Source organism: Xiphias gladius, unplaced genomic scaffold (assembly GCF_016859285.1).
Source record: "Xiphias gladius isolate SHS-SW01 ecotype Sanya breed wild unplaced genomic scaffold, ASM1685928v1 HiC_scaffold_1472, whole genome shotgun sequence".
Taxonomy (NCBI): domain Eukaryota; kingdom Metazoa; phylum Chordata; class Actinopteri; order Istiophoriformes; family Xiphiidae; genus Xiphias; species Xiphias gladius.
Genome location: NW_024401802.1, coordinates 664,551 through 692,464, shown reverse-complemented (window position 1 = coordinate 692,464; position 27,914 = coordinate 664,551). Strand labels below are relative to the sequence as shown.

At 40.0% G+C, this 27,914-nt stretch overlaps 1 protein-coding gene across 5 annotated transcripts in view; it reads left to right on the top strand.

The window, feature by feature from the left end:
- fat3a (FAT atypical cadherin 3a) overlaps window positions 1–27,561 on the top strand; it is a 132,201-nt gene extending 104,640 nt beyond the window's left edge. For 3 of the 5 annotated variants that reach the window (XM_040122998.1, XM_040122999.1, XM_040122997.1), the window contains 12 exons: window positions 4,231–4,428; window positions 5,779–6,580; window positions 8,632–8,766; window positions 8,919–9,073; window positions 9,626–9,877; window positions 11,529–11,775; window positions 12,636–12,789; window positions 16,342–17,054; window positions 19,349–19,462; window positions 21,594–21,653; window positions 22,462–22,497; window positions 25,722–27,561. In XM_040122998.1, the coding sequence (XP_039978932.1) occupies window positions 4,231–4,428; window positions 5,779–6,580; window positions 8,632–8,766; window positions 8,919–9,073; window positions 9,626–9,877; window positions 11,529–11,775; window positions 12,636–12,789; window positions 16,342–17,054; window positions 19,349–19,462; window positions 21,594–21,653; window positions 22,462–22,497; window positions 25,722–26,347 (3,492 nt within the window). In that variant the 3' untranslated portion in view covers window positions 26,348–27,561. Of the gene's footprint in view, window positions 1–4,230; window positions 4,429–5,778; window positions 6,581–8,631; window positions 8,767–8,918; window positions 9,074–9,625; window positions 9,878–11,528; window positions 11,776–12,635; window positions 12,790–16,341; window positions 17,055–18,977; window positions 19,005–19,348; window positions 19,463–21,593; window positions 21,654–22,461; window positions 22,498–25,721 lie in introns of all 5 variants that reach the window. The other 2 variants (XM_040123002.1, XM_040123000.1) reach the window with 2 other exon arrangements.
- The last annotated feature ends 353 nt before the right edge of the window (window positions 27,562–27,914 follow it).

Sequence of the window (27,914 nt, the reverse complement as noted above, 5' to 3'; positions counted from 1 at the left end):
TTCCTCTACTCCCCACACTGCAGACCCTGTCCAGCTGGATCTCACATAGTTTTGTTATTTGTTATTATTGCAGCCAAAATTTGCAACAGCATTTTTTTTAAATGGGAGAAAAATGAAGATCTCTCTAACCATAATATGTAATGAGTTGTACCACAAACTATATATTGAACATAATTTCAGTGTAGAATGTTTTATTTTTGTAGGTACATGTAAGTGGCTATTGGTAATTCCTGTATTAGTACAGTCCTGGTTGAAATTAATGGCATTCCTTTAAGTACAGAATAGAGAATATCTTAAGAAATGAATGCAATTTAAACAATTTTGTATAATCAGAACATTTAATAAAATGTACAAAGCTACTGAACAACAACAACAAATGCTTTCATATACTGAAAAAAAAGATACAGACATGAAATTTACATTTGACACAATTATTGGCACCCTTTTGATGAATATAAATCAGTTCCTCAAACAAAATACTATTTTACTGGATAAAAAGGTATTTATTGTTTCCAGTTTCTTTTTCACAAAGGCGAAAAACAAGAGAGCTGTCTGAGAGCATCAGAAATGCTATTATCAAAAAACATAAAAATTCCAAAGTCTACAAGGCAATCACCAAAGATCTTGGAATCTGTGTTTCAACACTTCATAATGTCATCAAGAACTTTAACATTCATAAAACTGTTAAGACACTTCCACAACGCGGTGCTAAGAAGAAACTCAATGAAAGAAGTCTGCAAAGGTTGATATGGATTGTGGAAAAAAAACTACACAAACATCTAAAGAGCTTCAGGTGGACCTAGACCAATCTGGAGCGGTGGTTTCAGCCCGTACCATACTAAACCTAGTAGGGCTCCATGGGCGAAGGCCAAGGAGGGCACCACTCCTGAAAGAAAGGCATAAAAATGTAAGACTAATGTTTGCAAAAAGTTTCATAGATAAGCCACAGTCTTTCTGGGACAATGATAAATGGACAGATAAAACCTAAGTAGAGCTCTGTGGGAATGCAGTGCATCAGTTTGTTTACAGGCGACAAAATGAAGCCCATAAGGAATAGAACACCCTACCTACAGTAAAAGACGGTAGAGGTTCTATCATGCAGTGGGGCTGCTTTGCGGCCTCTGGTACTGGAGGCATTGAATGTATCAAAGGAATGATGAAATCAGAAGATTACCAGGGCATTTTAGAACAAAATGTGTGACCCAGTGTCAGAAAACTAGGTTTGAGGCAAGGGTCTTGGGTCTTTCAGCAGGACAATGACCCAAGGCACACATCCAGCATCACAAAGAATGGTTGAAAAGGAAAAGATGGACTGTTATAAACTGGCCAGCAATGAGTCCTGATCTAAATCCCCTTGAAAACGTTTGGAGAGAGCTGAACTCTGCCATTGCAAAAAGGACTCTGCAAACTTAAAAGAGCTTGAATGCATAGCAATGGAAGAGTTACAGAAACTGCCAGCAGACCGGTGCAAGAAGCTTCTAGATGGCTACAAGAATCATTTAGAGGCTGTCATTGTAACCAAAGGTTCTGAAATTAGTGAAGGCTGCCAATATTTGTGTCTGGGGTACTTTTTGTATTTGTATTGTTTCACTATTATACAAGTTTTTTTATTTTCTTTTGTTGAGTAACTTTGTAAATTTTAAGACAATATTTTGATTATATAATATTGGTTAATTTGCATTTATTTCTTAAGATATTCTTAATCCTGAACTTGAAATTCAGGGGTGCCAATAATGTCAACCAGGACTGTATGTAGCTAGTAGTCTTTAGATAACTAGCTGTGAAGATTACTTTTTTCTGGCTTCTTTTATGTCCTGAATGATTTACTGTTTGGGGACTGGTAGGGATGTGTTGAGTAAGGTACTGGTGTGACAATGAAATATGATAAAATTGGAGTAAAAGACTGACAACTTTTCAAAATAATAGTCAGGTGTCCATTGGTACATAGATTTTGGCTCGCTATAGTCATTCCTCCTGTCCATACTGGCTGTTAAGAGATTCCTTCCTAAAGCCATTTCAGTGTAAGTGTTTGAATACAAATTCGACAGTCCTCATTATGTGTAAAAATGTAATCCAAAGTTTGTGTAACAGAAATTGCAAAGACATTTCAGGTGGAAATTGCAAGGACTGAGCACAATTTAATAATATTTGGAGGTCGGCTGAATTTGTGCTAATCAGTTTGCAAGCTTGCTGTCACGATTTCCTGGAGGAAATCAGTAAAATGATACATTTTGAGAGTGGGGCAGTTTAGTTATCAACACCAGTGACTCAATTATATGACCAGGTGATACAATTTCTGGTTTTCCAAATTATTTTTATGGCACTAAAGATTAAATGACTGTTCAGTTCTGATTTTGGTCCCATCACAGTACTGAGACAGCTAAGATTTTGAGTGATATTCGTTTAGAAAACTGATTAAGGCAAGATTTCAGTTCTAGTATTATTAGATCTCAGTGCTGCCTTTGACACATTTGACCATACAATACTACTGAACTGGAAAACTGGGTTGGGTTTTGAGGCAAAACGCTAAAGTTGTTCAAGTGGTATCTTCAGGGCATGAACTATTTTGTCTCAATTGGTAATTATGCATCTGAAGGGACCAAAATGATATGTGGGGTTCCCCAGGGCTCAATCCTTGGACATCTTTTATTTAATATTTTAACATTGCATTAGGCTGAATATACAACACAATAATATCAACTAGTGCACAGACCAGTACATTGGGGAAATTAAAAACCACAAAATAAGCGCATGGTACAACACAGGAGAGCAAGTTCCTCAGGTCAGGACTCAGCAGTCCACCTGGATCTTAAGGACAAAGGACACTCTTTTCAGGACAGTGATGTACGCATTTTGGCCAGAGAAGACCGATGGCTTGAACGAGGAGTGAAAGACGCCATATTTATCAATCTGGAAAAACTAAACAGAGGAGGGGGGTCTGAGACACCACTTATCAGCCACCTACAATGCAGTTCTAAGTTCACTCACCAGACAGCTGAACACCCATCCACACCAGGACTCATGTGACCTCAATGACTCACATGATGGCGGGACGGGTCAATGACTTATGTGACCTCAACGACTCACAAGTGTTGCTGATCTCACCAGAGGATAAATACCTGGAACTCCCCACTAGTCAATTAGAACTGAAGAGCCCTTACAGATGAGAGGCAAAACGTCTTTAAGAACTTCAAGCAAGTCCAGTTGCTTTCGCGTAGCACTTACAGAATATCATGACCTGGATGACTGAGAATCTTCACAGACAATATCAACTATCATAAATATGCAGATGACACCCAAATTTACCTTTGTCTGTCACCAAGTAACTGCAGTCCCATAGATGCTATCTGCAATGGAATTGAACAAATAAATGATCTGATGGGCCTGAATTTGCTCATGCTACATGCAGAAAAGACTGACATATTTAACTTTGGTGCAAAACAAGGAAGTCTAAAAGTTTGCACTCAGCTTGACACTCTGTCTCTGAAAACCCAGAACCAAGTCAGAAATCTTCAACAGCCACATCAAATCAATTACAAAGTCTGCATTCTACCATTTTAAAGACAGCAAGAATCAGAGGATTGATGTCCACACAGGACATCAATTAGATTATAAACTAACCCATGCACTAATTTCCAGCAAGTTTGATGTCTTTACTGGTCCTTTCCCAAGTCTCCCGCAAATTACTCTGAGGCAACTTCAGGTCATTCAAAAAGCGGCTACTGAGTTTTAACAAAGACCAAGAAAAGTGAACCCTTTACAGCAGTTCTCAAGTCTGTCCACTAGCGTTCAAGTGTGTCAGAGAATAGAGTTTCACTTACTGCTACTTGTCTACAAATGTCTCACTATATTACCATCTGAATTCTCTCTGCCTTGCTGGTCAACAGGTCATCAGCAGCATTTAGTTACACCACGGAGCTGCTACAAATTTCCAGAGGATATTTGACAGACCCCCCCCCCCCCCACACACACACACACACACACACACACACACACACAAACACGCACACACTTTTTAGTTATGTCTCTGTTATTTAAGTTTGAAGTTTTGATGTATTATGTAAAACTCTTTGAGTTGCCTTTGTGTATGAAATGTGCTATGCAACTAAACTTGCCTTGCCTTTGAACGTCATGATCTTGCCGAAACAAACATCATGATAATAATAAAACATCACCATAATATACCCCCAAATAGGCAGATTCTCTCTCATGGTTTGTCTCCTCCCCCAGGAAAACAAGCCAATCGGCACCAGCATCCTGCAGTTATCTGTCATTGATCAGGACTCCTCCCACAATGGCCCACCCTTTGACTTCTGCATCCTGTCAGGAAATGAAGGTGGAGAGTTTATGCTGGAGAAGGATGGAACACTGGTGGCCAATCAGGTGTTCAGGAGGGACCTGGCAACTGAATATATTATTCAGATACAGGTAGAGTTAAACTACTCTTTACGATCACTACATAATCTACAAAATGTCTACAAACCTACTGTTGTAGGTCTGTTTTTTGTGGTAACACCTTTACAGATTTGAACAGATCTGATTGTGAAGAAATACCCTCTTAAAGCAACTGCAAAGTAGGAGGAGGATGAAATCCACAGTCCATTGTCCTGTGTAAAAATCGACTGCCAAGTTCAGCCAAGCTAATAAGAGTATTTTCTTGCCAAGCATAATCTGACATGAAATATTTTCAGTGTCTTAATATGCTTAGTGATTGGAGCTTTTGAAATATCTGTATGGCAGTAGTAAAAAAATGGAAAAAAAAATATTAAAGATATCAAAGTCATACTATGAAGAAAAATCAGTCTTACAAATAAAAAGTTGAATTCATTAGCAAAAAAAAAAACACGCACATTTGCTCAAGTCAATACCTTCAGGGGTTTTGCTGTTACAGCTGTAATTGAACTGGTATCACTAGTAGCTTATAGTGGCTAATGTTAGCTAATGTCAGCAAACCTTAGATGAATATTGCTGTGTAACTACCCTTACTGAGTCAGTTTCCTGATTTATGACTCTTGTCTTCCTGTGCTGCTGTTACTATATGTTTTAGCATTTACCATTATCTCCTTATTGTCACCTGTGGCTGCAGTGGCTGCTGTTCAGCAAAAGTTGCACAGTCTCTCTTTCAAGCTAAAAAAGTTGCATCCGAAGTTTAATGCTCTGAAAAAAAGATTTACTAAAAGAAGTTAAGATGGCAGTTAAAATGTTAGGTCTGAAAAGATTTAAAGTGTTGGCACTGAATGATGTTCAAGTATCAGTTGAAGTGTCAGTGGAAGTGCACTGAATAGAGGTTAAAGTGTCATTTAAGTAGTAAACACTGAAAGCAATTGAAATATCAGCTGAAGAGTAGGAGATGAAAGTAGCTGAAACATCAATTCAAGTAAAATTGCAGAAAGGAGATGAAATTTCAGAAACTCTTTTGATATTCACATGGTACATGAGATAATCCCAAACTCAGCAACATTGATAGATATTTACTTCTGATTTTGTTTACACAATGAGAGTTGCAATGGTAGAAGAAGGTAATACATAACAACAAATGTAAGGCTGTAATAATCCTATAATATTGTAATTAAAGCTATATAGGGTTTAAGTTTTTAATAAAGCTACCCCGACCTCAGGAAACCATTTGAGTGCTGTAACCTGCCATTAATCAGCTTTCAGTACAAGTAAAGATAGAGATAAATAGATGTAGAGAAATCACCAAAGCCAGATATTACCAAGTCATCTGTCTTTTCCTCTGATCTCCTTTTCTCTCCCTGTTCTCCCTCCTCCTTCCAGGTGAAAGACTCGGGGAAGCCTCGCCTGTCCTCTTCCTCCATGCTGACAGTCAGGGTGATTGAGGAGAGCCTTCACCGGCCAGTGGCGTTACCACTGGAGGTTCATATTATCACTATGGAGGACGAGTTTCCTGGTGGTGTGATTGGCCAGCTGCACGCCACTGACGCTGACACTTATGATGCACTGACCTTCGGCCATGCCCCCCCAGCCCAGCGCAGTCTCTTTAAGATCAGTCCTCGTGATGGGAAGATCATCGCCCTGGGTGGGTTGGATGCAGGCAGGTACTCCCTCAATGCAAGCGTTAGTGACGGCCGCTTTGCTGTTCCTGTGCTCGTAAATGTGCATGTGGAGCAGGCAACACCTGACATGCTGCGTGAGGCGGTGACGGTGCGCTTTGAGAGCGTGGCACCAAAAGATTTTGTGGCGTTGCACCTGAAGAGTGTGGTGAAGGTGCTTCAGCAGGCCGCCGCATCGCAGCGTCAGGACACACTGCACCTGCTCAGTCTGCAGCCGGTCGGTGGAACGCAACAACTGGACATGCTTGTTGCTGTGGAAACAGCAGGTGGCGGCTACTACAAGGCGGCCTACCTCACCCAGAAACTCAGCGCATCACGGCGGCAGCTGGAGGAGGTCCTCAGAGTGTCAGCTATCCTAGATAAGAACTGCTCGGGGTTGGAGTGTCGTGGGGCACAGTGTGAACAGAGCATCATCCTGGACTCACACAACCTGGCTACATACAGCACCCCACGGGTCAGCTTCGTCTCACCACGCTTCCACCGGACCTCACGCTGCACATGCAATGGTGAGTGATAGAATCTCATTGATGTGAGTAGGCCTTGGAAGTCTGAAGTCTCAGTCAGTATTCATATAAATGTATTTACGGTGTCCCAGAATACAGAGCCGAAGTGAAACTGGAACATAAAGACCTCATTCAAAATTCAGTTGCCATTTGTAATTATGCTGATAACTAAAACTCATGCCTTGGAACAGATTTTTTCTCAACAGTATCTCATGTGGCTCGCTTAGTATGTCTACATAAGAAGGGTAGTCTTTTAAAACATGATGCAATTTTGTTGTTTATTAACATTTCTGGTTAACAAACGTCAGAGCTTGACAAAAGAGTAGAGTCCATGGGTGAGTGGAGGGGTCGCAGTTAGCAGGTTAGCTTGGGCGTATTTGTAATGACAGCAGGAAGGAGAGGACCAAGCAGTGTAGAAGGTTTTAGACAGCGGAGATTACTAGAAAACAGGAAAAATTACTTTAGAAAAGATCATTGATGAGTTTTATGGGTGTGGATTAAAACATGTTGTGATGACGTGTGTTCCCACAGCACTACATAAAAAAATTTCATAAGAAATTCTCTCTGCCCACAAATTAAAATGACGCTGCATCGTGCAGCAAAAAGCTGACCAAGGTGCAACGTAACCTGACATCATCCAGTACAGGAAACAACACCCCCACCAACACAGCCACCTGCATTTTTTAAATTCAGGGCAAATGCATCCCTGACTGTGGCCTCATGACTGAGTGTCAAAGTTGTGTCATCAGGTCAGGCTCATCTCTGTTCCTGCAGCAATACAATACTGAAGGCCACGATGGGCCTGTCCCTACTAAGACAAGCTAATTTGATCTTTTGATCCTAATTTGAGCTTTATTTCTGCCATGGCTTCACCCCACTACAACAGATTGCTACAAGGCCGATTGAGTAATTAGTATGTACTGTATGTATGTGTGTGTATTGCCACAGGGCAGGGGTGGGTGTAACGTTTCATGTGCCTCCTAGATGCCAGGAGTGTCATGATCCATTAGAGCTGCCAGATGTCACTTGGCATGCAGTTGGTACCACATACTGAAGAAAATGAATTTGAGAGATTTGATTATATTGACAATATCATACCTGTACATTACAGTACATTACTGTGTCGACTTGTAACATTTTGTGCATGAAATGGAAACTTGGCAGGTATTCTGTGCCAAAAAATATACCCCATATGTAACGAAATGTATGTATTAATGTACCTCCCATGTAATAATGGGACTACTTTTCATGGTACAAGCTGCTTGTCAAGAATCATGAAATTCTATTTCATGCACAAACTGCACTTTCAGGCATGTCATGCGATGTATCTCGCAGATTAAATGTTGCCTGAAAGTCACAGAAATGCATGAAATGCTGATTAAGGGCCATGACATCTCCTGTCAAGTGTAATGATGTAATAGTGATGCAAATAGTAATGAAATGGTGTCAATTCAGTTGTAGTTGTAATATACTTATTCCAAAATTCATATTCATAATGTAATACAAAGTAATTTCATGACAAAAAAACGTGTCACTTTTCATATAGTGCTGCAAAGTGCATTTGTGTACATAATACAGTTCATGCCAAAAAAAGGCATGTTGTGGCAAAACATACATTTGGTGCATAAAACACAGTAAGTGACAGTGTCACTTACTGTGCATGAAATACATGCTTTAAATACATGCTTTAATCAATTCATGATCTACAGAGCCCCACAAAGGTCATATGGTTAAAATTAAAATATATATATATTGATTTGGAAATCTGCAGATGGATTAATTAAGCTTCTATACAGTATAGCAGATGCTTATACCAGAAATCTTACTTTAGAATCAGTTGAGGAATTGGTTCACACAGTTTATTATTTCATTCACTGTTTCTTAATTTGTTCGTACTGATTTCCAGATAAATATTAAATATTGATAAATACAAATGATTGAAAAGACTGTTTAAAGTGGCCATCTTACTATCAGTTCATGTTCTCCGTGGCATTATCTCCACAGTGTTATGATAAATGTGTTTTCTTTCTCTCCCTGTGCGTGTGTATGTATAGAGGCCAACTGTGGTGTCCTATCAGAACAGTGTGAGGACCAGTCGTGTCCGGCAGACATGCAGTGTGTTTCAGTTGAGGCCACAAGAGGGCGATATGCATGCCAGTGTCCACCGGGCAAACTGGGAGAATGTGCAGGTGTGTGTTTCAGAGAGCAAAAGAAAGAAACACATAAAATTCTGAAGTCTCAATGGTGATTTTTAATTATTGACAATAATACATGCAACAACAACTTCTCAACAGAAAAATACCTCTTTAATGTATTTACATCTGCATTGTTCTGGGTGCAGGCCATTCGTCTCTGAGTTTCTCAGGTAACAGCTACATCAAGTACAGACTGTCTGACCAGCTGCAGACAGATCTGAAACTCAGCCTGAGGATCAGAACACTTCAGAGCCGAGGAATAATCATGTACACACACACTGAGCCCTGCACTGTGCTCAAGGTACAAACACACACACACACACACACACACACACACACACACACACACACACACACACACACACACACACACACACACACACACACACACTCACACACATACACACACAGGTGCTGGTCTAGACTCTTACATTTTTAAGGGGTAATCAGTGCTCTATCACAAGGGGCATAAAACTGCTGTTCTGCTTTCTGGGGGCTGAATTCTTCAAAGAAAAAAGAAATTGAAGGAAATTAAGGAAAAATTATGTTAAAGTAATTTGGCATGCACTATAGATCAATCTTTTTAGGCACAGTCATAGCTATTCATTAAAGGGAAAGAGAACACTTTTCGCATGAAAATGATCCTAACAAGGGATTTGAAATGTTTGTATGAGAGTTTGATAGAAGATGTGCAGTAAACAAAATGAAATTCCTTTGGTGAATTTCCTGATTGGATATACTCTGCAACGTTAAAGCTCTGTGTGTGTGTGTGTGTGTGTGTGTGTGTGTGTGTGTGTGTGTGTGTGTGTGTGTGTGTGTGTGTGTGTGTGTGTGTGTGTGTGTGTGTGAGCAGTTGGAGGATGGGAAGCTTTGGTTTCAGCTGGCCTGTGGCTTTGGCGGTGGTGGAGGTGGAAGTGATGACAGTCCCAACACGTTAGGCATCTCCGGTCGTCGTATCAGTGATGGCAGCTGGCACACTGTGGCACTGGAGCTGAACCGCAACTTCAGCAGCCTGGCACTGGATGACAGCTATGTTGAGCAACGCCGTGGACCACCATTCATACAACCACTCGCTCCAGACAGAACCATCTACTTTGGAGCACTGGTCAGTCCATGAGTAGCTATAGCTGCCATATGGGGGTTTGTATAAGAAGACAATGGTGGCCATGTTAAGGCTCCTCACATTTTGGGCATCCAGAGATGTTTTTAACATATTTAATTTCTGTAGCACACCTTCTAACTGGTAGAACTTGGTACCTAGTAGAAGAAGTTTATAATGGGCACCAGTAAAATGCTGAATGGTTTTTCGTATCATGCTCATTATTTTGATGTGGAACCAAAGTGTGTGTTAATTGCGGCACTTGTCACACTACAAGACATTTCTTTTAATGCAGACTTTCATACAGGCTGCCCTACATTTTTTGTTGAATATTTTGGGGCTATATGCAGTTTGAAAGGAGTACCTGCAGACATACCTCCACCTCATCTGCATGTTTTTTAAATTGAACAATACAGTTAGTATTCTCCTAAAACATGCTACAGCTCCTTGTAGTAGAGATACAAATACAACATACAAATACAACATTATCTGTCGTCTCTATCAATTTTTGATATTTACGTTGATATAGAAAATGCAATAACCACTTTCAACATACCATACATGATATTTTTTTTACCTATAGTAAGAGCAAAAGTAGATTGTTTTAAAGATTCCTTGTGGATTTGGAAGTGCTATACGAATGTAACGGCACTTGCCTGAGGTTCTTGAAGATGTTTCATCTCTCACCCAAAAGGCCTCTTTGGTTCTAACTGACTGGTTAGGAGTCCCAGGCATTTAACCTCTTGTGGGGTTGTTAACACCTTGAGAGTCGTTGAGATCACGTGAGTCGTTGACCTACCCAGCCATCATCTGAGTCTTTATGGTAACATAAGTAATGGTGTGAATGGATGTTAAGCTTGCTGGGGAGGGATTTTAAGACTGCAAGGTAAGTGGCTGATAAGTGGTGTCATAGATCACCACCTCTGTTTGGTGATGGTCGTTCCAGTTGGACGTAGATGGCCTCCTCAAGCAAGGTGTATTTGCTGTTTTATAGCAGTTAAAAATTCCATGTGGAATCTTTCACCTCTACCAGCAGTATGGAGGAGTTTTTCCATGAGTGGGTCCCCGTTTTGTTTGTCTCATGCAGGAGCATGCATATATGTGCACACATATGCATGTGTGCACACTTATGTGTGCTGGTTTCAAACTTTTGAGAAAATCAACTGTGTTTTATGAAGAAGGGAATACATTCCCTCACATTGTTTGACTTCAAGGATACAGACAATGTATTTAACAAGTAATACAGAATGTAAACACAACAGAATAAATAGTAATAATAATAATAGTAATAATGATAATAAACTGGACTTTGGTTTTGGTTTGGTGTTGCGGGAACCACCTAAGTACCATATCATTAGGAAGCAAAAAAACTAACATGTGCTCTGCAAGTTCACTGCATAGTAGATGACGTTTTCAGTACTAAAGTTCACCTTTATTTCCCTTCTAAAATAAGTGGTTTGGATATTAGAATGCGCTTGAGCTGTGGAACTGGTCTCTGGTTGTAGTGTTCACAGGAATGATGACCAAAACTCTGAAGATAAGAGCCAGCTGTCTTTTGTTCCTCTGAAAAACAGTCTGGGTACATTTTGTCCAGTTTTCTCATCTTAAGGGTGTCTTCGGAAGTTTGTCTATGAATTTCTAACCTCTCTTACTACAGGTGCAGCACCCCAATTCGCGCAGCCTCATGGACTCCCAGAGGGACCCACAGGTGTTCGAGGGTTTCCAGGGCTGCCTGGACTCGGTCATGCTGAATAACAATGAGTTGCCACTGCAGAACAAACGCTCGCGCTATGCAGAGGTGGTGGGACTGACAGAGCTGAAGCTGGGCTGCATCCTCTACCCCGATGCCTGCCTGCAGCAGCCTTGTCGCAATGGAGCCATTTGCACCAGTCTGCCCTCTGGTGGTAAGTAAAAGAAAATACAGCAGCTTTTTACTGCTACTGGGCATTAGATAATGTAAAGCTGAGGTCCCCTTCTTATCTAAAACATACTGTATCTGAAATATGAAATTAGACCTGCCAAACCTAACATAAAAACCCCAATTTTTCAAGTTTTATTGAAATTTAAGCAGTCCAGTTCCAGCGAATATCCTAAAAAAAAACTGAAAAATCCTGTAAATTAAATGGAAAACAGGCCTTTTTCAGAGATGAAGAAACTGGTTCACTTACAGCTTTCATGAAGCAGTGGAAGTATAAGAAGCCTTGAAAGTTAATGCAAACAAGTTCCCCAACATCTGTTGATGACTTACAAACCCTGTGTCTGTACAAAGACAGTGTTAGAACAAACTGTGTTACTACACCCTCTGATGCATTATTAAGATAATACTGTGCTTCAGGAAGTAGGACTGTACGGCATAATTTGTTAATGTTGTTGTCACTGTGGAGGTAAGTTGATGATTTAACAATTTTTGAGTAGTAGTTATTCTTAGTGTTGTATTAGACTATATTATAACTGGAGGTGCTTTTAATATTTTTGCTCCTTTTCACACTGTATGTAAATTAGGTGGACTAAATATTATAAAGCACAAAAATAGTAGAGGGCTGCTGTATTATATTGCTTTGCATTACAAAGGCACTTCTATTTTTCTGGTGACTCAGTATGCTTTATATGTGTTTTATTAGTTTAAATATAAGTGCAGTCCATTTACCATTCATTATGCTATGTGGGAGTACTTGTGTAAATTTGGCATTTGGCCAAGCAGCATTGCTCTGATTTTTTAATGAAGCCTGTCTTCTTCCCTTTCTCCTCCCTTTTTGTCTTCCAGGGTTCTCGTGCAGCTGTAAACCTCAGTACACCGGAGGGCGCTGTGAGATGGAGATAACAGCGTGTGTTCCCAACCCATGTCAGAACGGTGGCGTGTGTAAGCCCATTGGAAACGCTTTCCTCTGCAGTTGCCGGAGAGGCTTCAAGGGCCTTACGTGAGTTCCAGTCCAAACAAACAAAACTGAACTGAAAGTCCTTCAAGGGCCAATTCACCCATATTCTGTTAAATTATATTTTGTTAGACACCACCAGTAGTATCTCTCCATGCACATAGTTTTAGATTTATTCATCCAGGTTTGGAGATACAATATCTTTCTCAGATATTTCTGCCTCCACCTCAATACAACAGAGGTGATGGAATTTACACTGATCAGCCAAAACATTAAAACCAGTTATATGTATATATCTATGTTTGTGTGTGTGTGTGTGTGTGTGTGTGTGTGTGTGTGTGTGTGTGTGTGTGTGTGTGTGTGTGTATATACACACATATACATGGATCAGCCACAAAACCGGTAACTGGTTTTAATGTTGTGGCTAATCAGTGTAGATTGTACTGCTCACTGAAAAATCACATTTAAAAAAATCAATAGCAGACTGTTTTTTACAGAGTGTGGAAGTACTTTTTATGGAAGAAACAATGCCTTTGAAAACCCTGACAGTGTGTTCTGTGGCTTATCCAGTCTAATAGGGAGAATGATTCTGGGACAAGATGTTGCAGTTATTTATTTATTTAAGTGAAATGCCATTAACATCTATTGTTTTTTAAATGATTGAAAAATATCAGATAATTTAGAATTTGGTAGACAAAATGTGAATAGATACTAAAAGAGTAAAACTATCTGCATAACTACAGATACTGGAGTGTTGTGTGCAATTTTAGTGAATAGTTATCATATATGACACTTCAAAGCTGTGTCCCAGTTCCAGACTACACACATGTTCTAAGAAGGTTTTGACTCTGTTTTGAGTTCGCACATGAAAAGTGACCTGTGTGCACTTTGCGTGGATGTTGTGGAGCACAGTTGTAAAACATTATAATACATAGATCGATTTTCTGTATACTAATTGCAAATGCAATATACTATGAGGATTGGTATATAGTATATATATTGTACAATCACTATTTATCATGGGGTTGTGACCTATTTCAGGTGATTGTATCACCTGGTTAGTTGCACATTAACTGTAACCCATTTAATGTATAAGTAAGTCAGACTTCGTACCTACTGAACCCTTAAGTAGATTAAATGTTAGAAAAGATCTTTTTTTTCTCACTCTGACAGTATGACAGCTGCTTTTACCCAAATCCAGGTTGTTGTATCAACAACACCACAAACTATGGTTAGAGTCTTAACAAACTGGAATTGGTCTTCAGTTCTTCAATTATTTAGAATTTCTGCAGTCTGCTTTAAAAAAAAGTTTTAATATGCTTACAATTGACAGTTCAGTACATTTAGATCATTTAGTTCAGAAAACGTTTTTCATCAGTCAAGCCGTAATAGCCCACATTTTGAGAATATTCTAAAAAAGAATATTTTATTGACTGCAAAAACTGTTGACGGCCACAAGGAGGCATCATGTTGTCCTCTGCTTCCCAGCTTTCTCATACGCAACACTTGATCCTGTTTGTCACGTTTTGCAGATACCATTAGAATTCCCTTGCCTTCAAATTAAATGCAGTGTGACAGCTGACAACATAGGAGAACACACTGAGATGAATTTAATCACACACACACACACACACACGAACACATACTGTATACACACTGCAATTAAACACAAACTGATTAACTTATTTAATCAAAGCCTGATCCTTTATGAATTCAGATCCGAATAAATTTTATAAGCGAATTATAATCCTCTTTTTCCATCTGGAAAACTCAAAGGGGAAAAACCAGCAGGAGGCAACACAGATCTGGAAACGTCCCACATCACAAAATGCATCATGTCTCTGGTCCTCCACCTCTTATGCACCCTTAAAACATACTCACTTTTTGTAGCTCTTCGCAGCAGCAGCAGTCTGACTATCTGTTGACATTTCAGCAAAATCCTTACAATTCAGTTAGCTTAGTGTTGTTGGTGAACTCTGACACTTTGTCCATCTCTGACCCTCGTGATCAGATTAATTTTAAGGGGGCACTGAGGAAAAATTTAGCTTTTGGTCTCCAACAATACCCTCACCTCCACTTTTTGCCCTCTTTTCCTTCTTTATATAACCAGTCACCTCCAACTTCCCATTAAAGAGTTCTGTCTCATTTCTGTGTGTTAAGCACATAGCTAGCATAAAGACTGGGATTAGGGGAAATAGCTAACGTGATTCTGTCGAAATACGCCTACCAGTAATTCTGTAGTTGTGTTATTTACATGATACTGCTGTTTAACCAATACGTATACAGAAATGTTAAAAATTCAGTTTGTAGTTTTAGGGAGAGTAACATGCTAGAGGCACAATGGTACCAAACCCAACAACTGTGAAAACAAGATTCCATGAAGTTGCTTACAGTCACTGCATCCAGCCGGGAAACCACATCCTGCCTTTAGCTCTGCACTTGCATAGCTATAATAGTGACAACCATCCTATCATCTTATTTCATCTCATCTTGGAAAGAAATTATTTCCCAAAATGCTAAACTGTTTCTATAAGCTGATGCACACAGAGACCAAGCCATATTCTTGTGGTAGAATACTACTACTAGGCCCCAGGTTTTTTGTGTGTCAGTTAGTTACTGGTTATATGATTAAACACAACTTTATTTAGGAATGTGCTTCATCTGGGCAAAGTATAAACTAAAATAATGGTCTAAAAACTCGATTTTGACCAAGGTACCATCCAAGACATGGGCACAAAATCTTCTAGAGTCCTAGACATACATTAGTTGAATGCACTTCAGTGGCACAAATTTGCCCCAGCCTCTGTAGGACTGTGGTCCTGGGGCAGTTGCCCAATTTGATAAGTTGTTAATTCCTGCACAGACCGGTTAAAACTTAAAAATACTGTTTTAACCTTTAAGTAGTTTTAAGGTTGAAAAAAATCTTCTTCATTCCACATGGTCTCAAAGTGTCATATATATTTGTGTCACGTTATTCCAGATCTTCATTGAAGTTCACTGTTTTTATGACTGCACCATTTCATCAAATGGAAACATTCAAGATGTCTTATGCCTTTTATGCATTTTATACACATTTGCCCAAAATTCAGCATATAAGATTTGGTATCTTTGGGAACTTTGGAATCTCTACGAGAATTTAAGATTAAGTTTTTTGGCTTCACGGAGTTTGAAATGACTGTTTTACTAATGTGTAAATAAGGTTAAAGAGGTTAAGAACTTTTAGAAAACTGGATTGGTGAGCAAAAACTCTTCTTTCCTAAATCAAGAACGAAACACTTCATCAACATTATCATAAGTATTTCCTCATCAGCCTCCACTACTGACTTTTACATTCACTTTGAATTTGTGAAAAGCTAAATGGCACTGCAAACTTTGTTGAAATTCCACACACAGCATCTTAATCATACTATAAAGGAATAATAAGACAAAGGAATTGTGTTGTGAGCCCGCACAGAGATTACTTCTTCTGCAATCTGTCCTCAGGCTTTTGGAAAGTGATCCATCTGGGAGCAGGTTATTGAGCAGTCTAAAGCTATTCATAAACTATAGTTTCAAACCAGTCTCTTCTCCTCTTTCTTCCATCCCTCCATCCTGCAGCTGTGAGGAAGATGTGAACGAATGCGACCGCAACAATCCAGAGGGTGAGTGTGAGAATGGTGGGGTCTGTGTCAACACTCATGGTTCTTTCTACTGTAACTGCACGGCGGGCTTTGTTGGACAGCGCTGCGGCCTGAGACCTGTCGTCGTCCCCAACATGCAGGCGGGTCATGCTGTGGTTGGTAAAGAAGAGCTGATTGGCATCGCTGTGGTGCTTTTTGTCATCATCACTCTTATCATACTCTTCATTGCTTTCCGCAAGAAGGTTTTCCAGAAGAACTACTCGCGGAACAACCTGTCTCTGGTCCAGGACCCGGCCACTGCAGCACTCCTCAACAAGGCCAACGGTGTTCAGTTTAAGACCCTACACTGCACACCAGGAGACCCTCTCAACCTGTACTCAGAGCCGGGGCTGGGGCCCACAATGGTGGGAGGGGGTGGGATGATGGGACCCCCACAGGTCCCTGTGAGGCCCATGGCATACACGCCCTGTTTCCAAGGAGACCCACGCTCCACGCTGGAAAAGATGGTGGATGGCCGCAGTGTGGAGCATACGGAGATGAGCACCTTTCACCCAGAGTCACCAAGGATCCTGTCAGGAACCACCAGGAGAGGGGTTGTAGTGTGCAGTGTGGCTCCCAACCTGCCACCAGTGTCTCCCTGTCGCTCAGACTCTGACTCTATACGCAAGAGCCCATGGGACAGTGATGAGGGTGAGTGTGTGTGTTTTTCTGCCATAAGTGAGGGTTAATCAAGTAATATTATGTGCATATACAGTTTGTTTGTGTGAGTACCATAGAGGTTCAGTACATGCATTATGGAGAAACGTACTAACTACAATCCAAATAACAAATGTTCCAGCAGATATCAGGAAGTTTTTTTTTAATTTGTAATTTGTGATCTCAGATTTGCATCAAGTTACTGTAGCAGTAGAAACTAAAGTTACCACATTTTGTGTCTTCAGGGGAGAGTGTTAGCAGCAGTCTAGCTCTCTGTTTTGGTATTTCATTAGCGACACTGAATTCATGAGTCTTTGCACAGTTAAACACTCAGACATTGCCCAAACCGCTGTCTAGCCTAAAGCAGTGCAAAATATAAGTTGTCATACCATGGACAGTCTCAGTTAAATGATATGCTTGGATTTAATACAGTTTCATTTTGATTTTAGATGGCGATACATAGATATACTTAAGATTTTTTGTGTTAAACACAACATTGTGTAATCTTTGACATACCTTTAACATACTGTAAGTTAAAATGTTAATATATTGAGCATGGACGTTCAGTCTTGACAAGTGATGTCCTAATCAAGTTTGTTTGGCCCCGATCCTGATCTTACTCCTTTAATAACAGGTATCTGTTGAGTCAGATCCACTTCTTATATTTACTTAAATGACACAGCTGGCCTGTGCACACTCAACTCAACTACAACCTGAAAATAAGATGAGATAGAACAGAATTTATCCCTAAAAGTTTTTTTTGTGCCAGAGATGCTCAGTATATAAAGAAAATAAATTATTATAGACACCTGGTGCAGAGAGCACCCAAACCTGAGAGCAGACATCTTTATCAACTTTATGTAATGTTATCAAGTTACTGACAGAATTACCGTTAAATAGCAACAGCTAAAATGATTTGCTGTTGGAGATGTTTGTCATTATTACCAGCGGAAGAGACGATCAGTGCCGGCTAAAAATAAGAAGCTGCTAACCGAATGTTTTGTATATTGATCTTTGCTTATTAAAGAAGTGGGTCGAAATAAACGATTAGATAAGAGATTTGTTACTGAACAGGGAATCTTTGTATTTATCCAGTTGTGAGAACTTAGAATTGCCCGCACCTAAAAACTCTTAATTTTCACTCCGAAATGCAGTACTGTAGAGAGCAACTGTCGTGAAGAAGAGCAGTTTTGCATCCTCTGTACAACATTGTCAGGCTGCCTTAGTTTTACTATTGATACTTTTTGAGTTCAATACTATCTGTACTTGGCCTGCACTTATATGGACTGCTTCCAGGAAATAGAAACAGCCTTACTGACATAAGCTGTTACCTTCTCCAGTCTACTGGATTTGGCATATTACAAACTTGTGCCACTGGAAGAATCACAAACTTAAATAGGAATACAAAATCATTTGAGTACTGTGATTAAGTAGCCTAGCTGTGCAAGCCCTGATTCACCTGCTGCAGAGAAAGGTTTCAGTACTACCTCAAACTAGGGCTGTCGCTTTTTATGCAAAATTGGAACTTTTTTTTTTTTAATGTGGGACAAAATTAAATATTCGAAGAGTAATGAGCTGTTTGCACTCAAAACGTCAAAAGCATTTGAAGTAGTTCCCTCTGTGGTCCAGCAGATGCTGCTCTTTAAATTGACCTATTGCAGCCCTAATGAGCTATCAGTAAACTAAGCTAATTAATAAAAATGGAGAAGCTAGCAGTAGCAAGCAAAGCAGCGCTGATTGGACAATCACAACACCAAAGCATCTAAGAAGCAGGTGTGTAAATGTATTTTTGGTTCTTTACTGTAGATGGCAAAATTACTAACAAAGATAAGTTTGTTTGCCAACTTTGTAAAAAGTGCTGCCTTACTCTGCAATGAAAATAAATCTGGGGACTCACCTGCTAACTTGCCAAGTGAGGCAGCAGAGGCACCAGAGACAAGTGGAGTAATGTCAACCGTACAACCTCATCTCTGCCTATACTTTTCGCCACAAGCCATAAGCTTGTAAAAAAGCCATCAGTAGTAGGACTTACTGATTTGTTGGTGATGCCAGTTCCTGCAAATGAACGCTTGCATTTTACGTAAGCGTTCGTTTGCTTTAATAGTCAAAACTTTAGTAGTCTACCAATCAATTTTTATTTCTGCCATTAGTATAAAATAGAGAGCATGCATAAGTACTGTTTTTCATATCATATACAGTATAGCTTCAGCTTTTTAAAAGGCAGTTTTTCCACACTCTTACACTTGTTTTGGAATCTGGCCCTCCTGACCCCCAATCACTCCCCACAGGTAAGATGGTTGACATGGCAGAAGAAGTAACGTGTTTCTCAGGCAGCAACAAAGGCAGTAACTCAGAGGTCCAATCGCTGAGTTCCTTCCAGTCTGACTCCTGTGATGACAATGGTAAGACACACCCTTCACAGCAAGAGTAGGTCAGGATTCTCAATATACAGTTCCAGTGTTTCAGTTTTTTTTTTTTTTTGTCATATGGTAGTTTTGAAATGCTTTGTTTATTATTTTGTTACACCGGGTGTTTGTCTTCTGTTTGAAAATTTTGCTCATCAAGATCCATGCAAAACCAGTGCTATCCTTCACACTTAGTTTTCATAGATTTGTGAGAAAAAGTTTGGGTAATTATTTGGAGTAACTTAGATTGCTGCATTACTTGCCTATGAAATGCTGCATTCGCTACTACCTGTTATTAGAATACATAGACAAGCTCTCAATAAACCATTGAGACTCAAATATTTGTATTTTTAACCCGTAAGGTTAATTTTCTTTGTTTGTTTACACTGCTACAAACCAAAACATTTTGGATATGTGTCACTGAAAAGGCAAATGAAGAGAAGACAGAAAGAGTGGGAGGGAGAGAAATAGAGTATGATAGGTTTTAGTTTAAACCACAGGAGCAACACTGTGGTACACGTGAGGCCCCATATGCCAAGGTTGTATTCCCTGGAAAACAACAGTCTTGTCTCTGCTCAGACAAGACTGTTTGTTTTCCTTGGATGACCATGGACACTGACAGACCAGTCGTTTCAGGGAATGGTTCCTGAAAAGACCTGCCCGTCTTGCCCAAGTAGCAGGTTTTCACGTCTCTGAAAATGTTGGAGCAATATTCATCCAGGCATTTTCTTGACAAATTGACTGCATATTTAAATATAAAAATTTAACTTCTTGCCTAAAGAAATCTCAAAACTAAATTTGATGGGTGTGCTTTCCTCGTTCATCACCACTAACAGACGTTGGGATTACTTGTCTACCCTAAATTCACACATATCAGCTTCCAAAGCATTACTGGTTGAAATCAGCAGAGTAGCAACACCTCTGGGCATTTTGGACAATACTTGGCTAAGTACAGACTTGGAAATTGCGACAGTATTTCAGCCGTGATGACGAGCCACAAGAAATGCAGAAAGGAATGTAGATTTAGTAAGACCAATGGTATCTTGAAAGTAATGACTTGATTCACATAAACTTTAATGTGGATATTCATTGTTCCCAGAGGTGAGCCCTATTTTCTCCTCTAGCAACACAATCAGGTCAAATGTTGCAGACTTCACTGAATTTTGTTGAGCAAATTCATGTTTAGAAGGCTATAAACTCCTGATTTTAAAGACCACATTGTCATTCCTCCAGAATGATTTATGATTATTTAGGGCATAGTTGGGTTACATGCCACATGGCTGAACCATCCTCACTTCTACTCTAGCCGAGGACCTTTGTTGTGTGTCATAAACCTGTCTCTCTCCCATGGTTTCCTGACTGTAGGGATGAAATCCTAGGCATTCACAAGCTTTTTCTCACAACTGTATATAGTCCTTATAATGATTTTTCTACAGCATCATTGGAAGCATTCTCGAAGAGGCTTAAGGGTTTTGACAGCTTCACTGTGTGTTTTTGGTGGTTGTGGTCTTTGTGCTGGAGCTGTGTATTTTGTTTCGTGTTTTAATTTTCATTGCATTGTGCTGTTTTCACTGGATTTTATTTGCAATTCATGAGATTTATTGTTTTACTTTTCAGAATGATCATAATTAAAAATTTCAGCTTTTTTGCCCCTAATCATCAATTGATTAGATGTGTGAATTTTGCCTTAGTCGTATTAACACTGTTGCCATCGTCATTCCTGTGCTTGCTAAAGTCTGACTGGTGTCATCAGATGAGAGATTGTTTGCACCTTAATGACAAAAAGCAGCAGAAATGTTTTAGTTTGATTGGCTTTTTGCTTTTATATTGTTTTGTTCTCACATGGCTTTCTTTGAATTTGTGAAGTTAATTTTCTTTGTTTAGTATTGCAAACTATCTCCATATATATTAACGATATTGTGTGTAAATTGCCCCCAAACATCAAAATCAGCAAGAAGTCTTGACTGTGTCAGAGGCAGACCAGGCAATCCTCTCTGCGGACAGGCGTGTCAGCCATAAAAATGCCAGAGATGTGAGGGGCCACCCCTGACCAGCACCATGATGAGCATTTTTCACTTTGAATGACTGTATTTCAAATCTTATCTCCTCCTTTTTTTCCTTCCACAAGCCTCCATAGTGACCGTAATTCGACTGGTCAATGATGCAGTCGACACAATCGAAAGTGAAGGTACCATGTCTCATCCCCTTTGTGTCTCTCCTCTCACTCTTCCACTTTTCTCTTACCTCAGTCTTGTCATTGCAGTATCTATTCTTAAATAGGTGTCTTCAGTTATATACAGTACCTAAGCTAAATACACTCTTACTGTGTGTGTAATATTGCATCTTTCAGTAGGTGAACCCCTCTGGGCTCTGAACATAGATTAGCTCCCACGTCAGGATTTATGTTAATGGGTTTCTTTTCTCCTTTCTCACACATTCAGTCAGTGATCAATCGGTCCAACCCACCTCCAGGATAGCTTCTCTATCCCATTAGCTCTTAGTTCTCAGTATATTTCTTTCATAGAGCAGTGATGGCTAACCATGTTCCACTGAGAGCCAACAGTCACTTCAGTAGGTGATTTCGCCGATGAGTTCCTCCGTTTTACTCTGCTTATTCAAGGTGTGTTAATCAGTGAATGGAGTATTTGGAATGAAAACCTGCAGGCTGTTGGGTCTTCATGGCACACGGTTGGCCAGTCATTGTTTTATCTTGGGTAAATTGATGAGGTGCTTGTTCACACTTTTACCTCTGAGTTCCTATAACAAAATCAGGGGGGTCAGATCAGCAGCACTGTCAATCAGGACTGAAATCCTTAGGAAACGCAACTTAATTATCAAGAATTTTACATTGGTATAATTACAAATACACTGAAGAGAGCCCACAGCACCTCCAGTTTAAATCTTTTTCTATCCCATAAGACTACATTTAGATCAGTAGACATACTCAGAATCCATTGCTAAAGGCGTCTGTGTTATGTTGTTCTTCCATCTGACAGTGTCAGTCATGGACCAAGGTCAAACCTACAACAGAGGTGACTACCAGCCCCTTCTCCTCCACCACACCCCTACCTCTCCATCTATCCTTCTATCTATCTATCTACAGTGAGTAGACAAAATAGCAATCATGAAATGAAATTAACTTGAATTCTGCAGTAACAAAATTTACATGGTAAATACTGCTAAAAAGGTGTGTAATATTAGGCTGTATTTTAATTGGCCACATTTTTCAACTTGCAGCCTCGCTGGAGCTCATAGTTGTCCTGCATTACTTTGAATTGTAGACTGTATTCAGATACTTTAAGTGCTGATTTCCAGTCAGTTTTTATAGCTAACAAATTATGCTAAGTGGCATTCAACCTAATATGATTAACCCCTGGTGCAAATTGATTAATTCAGCTCTGAGCTATAGTCCAAGTTATGTCAGGAAGACTCTCCCTTTACTTCTTTGATCATTCGATACGCTAACCTGCAATGTCCCCACTAAAAACAGCCAGTGGTTTGTTGTTTTTCATTAATACATGGCCACAACCATTCTAAAAATACACCAAAAAATGTAAAAACAGACCAGCTATGTTAAGATAGTGGAGAGAAGACTTGCTTCCCACTGAATCATTCGATAGTGTCTGTTATGGTCTCTGGCAGCTGCGGTGCAACCAGAACATGATGCAGTTGTGTCCAATGGACATTGGGCCTAATGGCCCAGTCACACTAGCATTTACAAGGAATTCTTAAGAAATGTAATGCACCATGAAAAGGCAGGGAAGAAGAAGACTGCTGGCTACTAAACATGGATGTAAACAATGCAGGTTTCAAATAAAAAAAAACAGCTTTTCTAATGTTTTATGAGAGAGGAAAATCATTCAATAGATTTGTTAGACTTCAAGAATTCACAAAATGAGCTTTGGTGACTCATACTGAATGTAAACATAACTTGAGGTTATTTACAAGAAAACAGGGCACAGGGAGCCTTATGCCTAAAATTACTGCTCCTCTCATCTTTCTGCAAGGAAGCCAATCACTAATTAACATCAAATTAGCTGCACCTTCATAATAATACTCTGAGCTCCTAAAAATGAAACCAATATTCAACATCTACCTTGCTCCAACATCAGCTGCATCAAAACGCCATCTACAATCAGATGGTCATGAGGGGTTAATTTTCCAAGCATCTGTCAGGCCAATGGTCATGCATTGACCCCATATAAAGTCTGCGTGAAAATCAAATCTCCAAAAACCACTTTTCATCTCGAAGCTAGTCTATCCTGACTGAAATAATTTTGTCTACCCCCTGCATCTCTCTACCTCTGTGTATACCCAGCTGTGCTTTCATATTTCCATACTCTGTCACAGGTAAATTCCTGTGCTCATACCCTTACCTAGCTGGAGCTTTATTGTGCGTATGTGTGATTTGATACCCCGCCCACACACACACACACACAACCCAATTCGTAATGTTTAGCTGATTTAGCAGCCCAGGTCAGTCACTGGAATCCCCCTCTTTTGCCTGCCACTTCTCACCTTACTGCATCCCACCATACCACTTTGTTTGGATTTTTATCTCCAGCACAGTGATGGTACTGCATCAGTTACTGCTTGATGAAATTTTCACATCCTAAGTTTTCAGATGGTTTTGTGCATGGATGTCTTTTTGTTTGATTTTTCATTGCTTTGTTTTATCTTCACTCACCGTGTGCTCTTCAATGAAATCTGCCTTCCGTTAAATTAATCTACAGAACTCTTGGTAGATTATCTTTTTGGTCAGCCAAACCTTTGTGATGAGAATCATCATTAATGCTGTGTCAGTAGATCGTTGGCTCCAGTGCTTATTTCATTTTAAGACATGCATTGCTCTAATGGGTCAAGAAGTGTCTCCCTTTCCAAAGGCTCTGACATATGTGGCCAAGAAGAGCAGCCTTGTTTAACTTGAATTTAGAGGAGACAATGTATTGAAGGACTGCCCGATCCCAAAATTCACTGCATATCTGACACTTCTTTATGCTTCAGTGGGTCAGTCTTCATCAACTTGCTTCACCAGTTTTTTGCATTTTAGTGGTCATCTGTTACTAGTAAATTCTTCACAGAAACTGGACCGATTGGATGTTAATAATGGAAGCAAGGAGTATACCGTTGGCTGTTGTCAGTAGTCTGAACATGTTCATCACTAACTGATTCTACGCTGTGAAATCTCTTTTACATATTATGATAGAAAAATGGTAGGAATGTGGGTCATTTGAGAGTAGCTTCCTGGTGGTAAATTCATTCATCAAATCATTAGTTTTAACCCCTACAGAATGGCATACCCAACAAGCCCTCATTCCTAACTAAAATTGTTTGTCAGTGCCTTCAAAAACAACACATAAAACCCCAAAATGACCCATATGACTGTTCTATAAACTATCACTTTTATGGCTGCAGTTTAGTGAAGTTGATCAGGCGACAAAAACCACTTGGATAAAATTAGGGTGAGATTGTGGTCATGATTAAAGGAAACCAATGTTGACTGTTAGTCGCAGACAGGATCTTAAATTCAGTCACCTGTGTCACAGTCAGAGACCTACCATTCCCCACATCCTCCTTGCTACTTCTACCTTTGCTTCTGTTTTGGTCTTGCAGTCATTATCTGCAAGACCACAATAGGTCACTTATCAGGAAAAAGTAAAAATAGGGCAACCAACCAATCCTGTGAGTATTCTGCTTAGGGGAGTCTTGCTATGGTTGCTGAATTGGGGCACAGCTACTAAGCTTAATCATTGTATTCCTACTACAAACTTAAGTATTTGCATGTACTTAAGTGGTAGCAGGTTGCATCAGAGCCAGCAACCCACTGACGACACATAGATGTATTTTATCACTTTGCTACGCTGACAAGAGGAAAATCTCCCAGCAATTTGGTGTATCACTCTAACACCCGGAAATCAAATGTTGCTGTGTTTTAAGCCCTTCAACATGGCTTGAGTGCTGCAATTTTTTATGATGATCTCAGCATGCTGTGACACCTGTGACCCCGACCCTCAAAGGCTCCTATTGTGCATGTCACATACCCTCCAAAGATCTAATATGTTTTCTGTACAGGTTGTACTTGACCTTCAACAATGTGTATTGTTGATGTTACTGAGTTCAGTGTGCCTGGTGCATCAAGGCATGTCTGCTGCGCAGTTCTACATTGTGGAGACCAGTTTGTTGGCTCAGCCAAATTGGGGGCTGTTGATTTTCACTGTGAAGATTATTATTAACTATCTCCCTTTCCAATGTCCAGCCTATCACTGGGACACTTCAGACTGGATGCCAAGCACCAGGCTGTCAGACATTGAAGAGGTGCCAGGCTATGAAGCAGGTCCTGGCAGTGAAGTAGCAGGCTCAGCCCCCCGCCTTGGAGGAAGCACCCGTGAACTGGAGTCAGACTACTACCTGGGGGGCTATGACATCGACAGCGACTACCCCCCTCCCCAGGAAGAAGAGTTCTTGAGCCAAGACCAACTGCCACCTCCGCTGCCCACAGGTGAAGATTATCCTGAGCCCTACTCACCGCTGCCCATCAACCCACCGGCCTCCAAGGAGAGCACCCTGAGCTCTGGCAGCACCGGGCGTCAGCATGCCAGGCCAAACTTCCACCCCAGTCAATACCTGCCTCCGCACCAGCTGCCCCTTGGGGAGGCGACCCATGTGGACTTCAGCACTTATGGGGAAACCCCAGGAAGTGGAGACACGGATGACTCTGTGTCACTGAACATGCGATTGTCTGTTGGTGCATCATCAGCCTCAGACATGTCAGCCCCTTGCGGGTTGGATGACTCTGAACATGGCAGCGATTTTGACAGTATGGACGAGCTTCGTCGAGGGGTGACCATCATCACTGACTCACAGCAACAGACTGAGGTGTGATTGATTGACCAGTACAGAGATGTATGGGGGGTAGAATGGGCCAGAAGGAGCATATGATCAGTGCAGATGGAAGGAGATGTTATCACAGGGGAAGAAATGCTTTTTCAGCAATACTTGGTATTGTTACAACCATATACTATGAGAATGACCTTGAAACCACAAATTTAAAACCACATTTCACATGTTTTAAGTACTATCCTGCCATGCATCCCTGTCCAGAAATGGGAGCGTTGAATTTTAAAGTACCAAGAACAACAGACTCAGCATGTTGTCAATCCATAGTACAGAACTGTGCTGTTCCAATAGGGTGTCATTTGTAACGTGAAAGAATGGGATAGAGAATGTGAATGAGAAAGACTAGTCCAAAAGAGATTAAAATTTACAGATGCGGTAGAGAAAATTTGAAAAAAGAGAAGGAACAATCATGAAAGTGAAAGGGTTGTATGGTTCCCTGCTCCTTCCGAGAAGCTCATCGGACCACTTCTTTCTAAAAAAGACACGAGTCCCCATTTTCCCTTTTTCCTCCTTGGATTTGTAAACTTTGTAGCGCTCCAAGTTTGTACAGACTTTGTAAAATAGGATGACCTTACATGTGAATAATTATGAAATAATGTCCTGGCCACATTTCAAAAAGTCATTTATTTGTTTTGATGTGGATGTGCTTACTCTTTCCCAGAAATATCAAGCCATGACATTTCAGCAATCTTCCTTCATTAGCCCAAAATGTTCAACATGTCATAGATCTTCCATCTTTCTTTTTTGTACCAAGTGTTGTGTGGAAGCTAAGAGCTGCTGTAGCTGCTAACGTATTTCAAGGCCTGTAATCTCAAGATCGCAAATCAATTAAACTTATCTCCAGACGAGACACAGTATTTATATTTAGTTTTTAAGACTATTATCCTAGGATAAATATTTAATTCTCATATTACCCCAAAGCTCTTTTAAGGTGATCAGGACTTCTGACAGCCAGTTATTGTTAAGCATAAATAATGTAGCTGCCAACCAGTTCATTCAAGTGTGACTTCAGTGAACTGCATGAATTAACATTAACACTGCTTAACACTGCTCCATTTTGTTGGACCTTTAATTGCAATGGAGTAATTTTTTCATATTTTTATTTAAGTCAAGGATTTAAATGATCTTAACAATATCCACAACTGGATAACAGTCTTTGAAATTAATGTGGGCTTCACAAAAATATAGTTTATGTTTTTTTTTAAAAAGACGGAAATCCTAAAAAATGTATATTAGCAACCACAGCTACTCTTAGCTTCAATCATTTTGTCTTTTGGAATTGTGTTATCTGTTGCACTAGTGATTTGCTTTTGGCTTGTCATGATGTTTTTGATGAAGTTTTGTGCCATATTCACAAATCCTGCAGGCCATGGTGGCGGTTTATGATGTAATTGTTCTTTCTTCTTAAAATGGTGAAAAGACATTGTAAAAGATACAATGACGTTTAGGGTTGAAAACCTTTGGCAAAAATAATTGACAAACACCAGCTGCATAATACTGCCTGAGTTGATGTCCATCTTTTATTTGTTTTTCCTCCATTTGTTTGATTTGT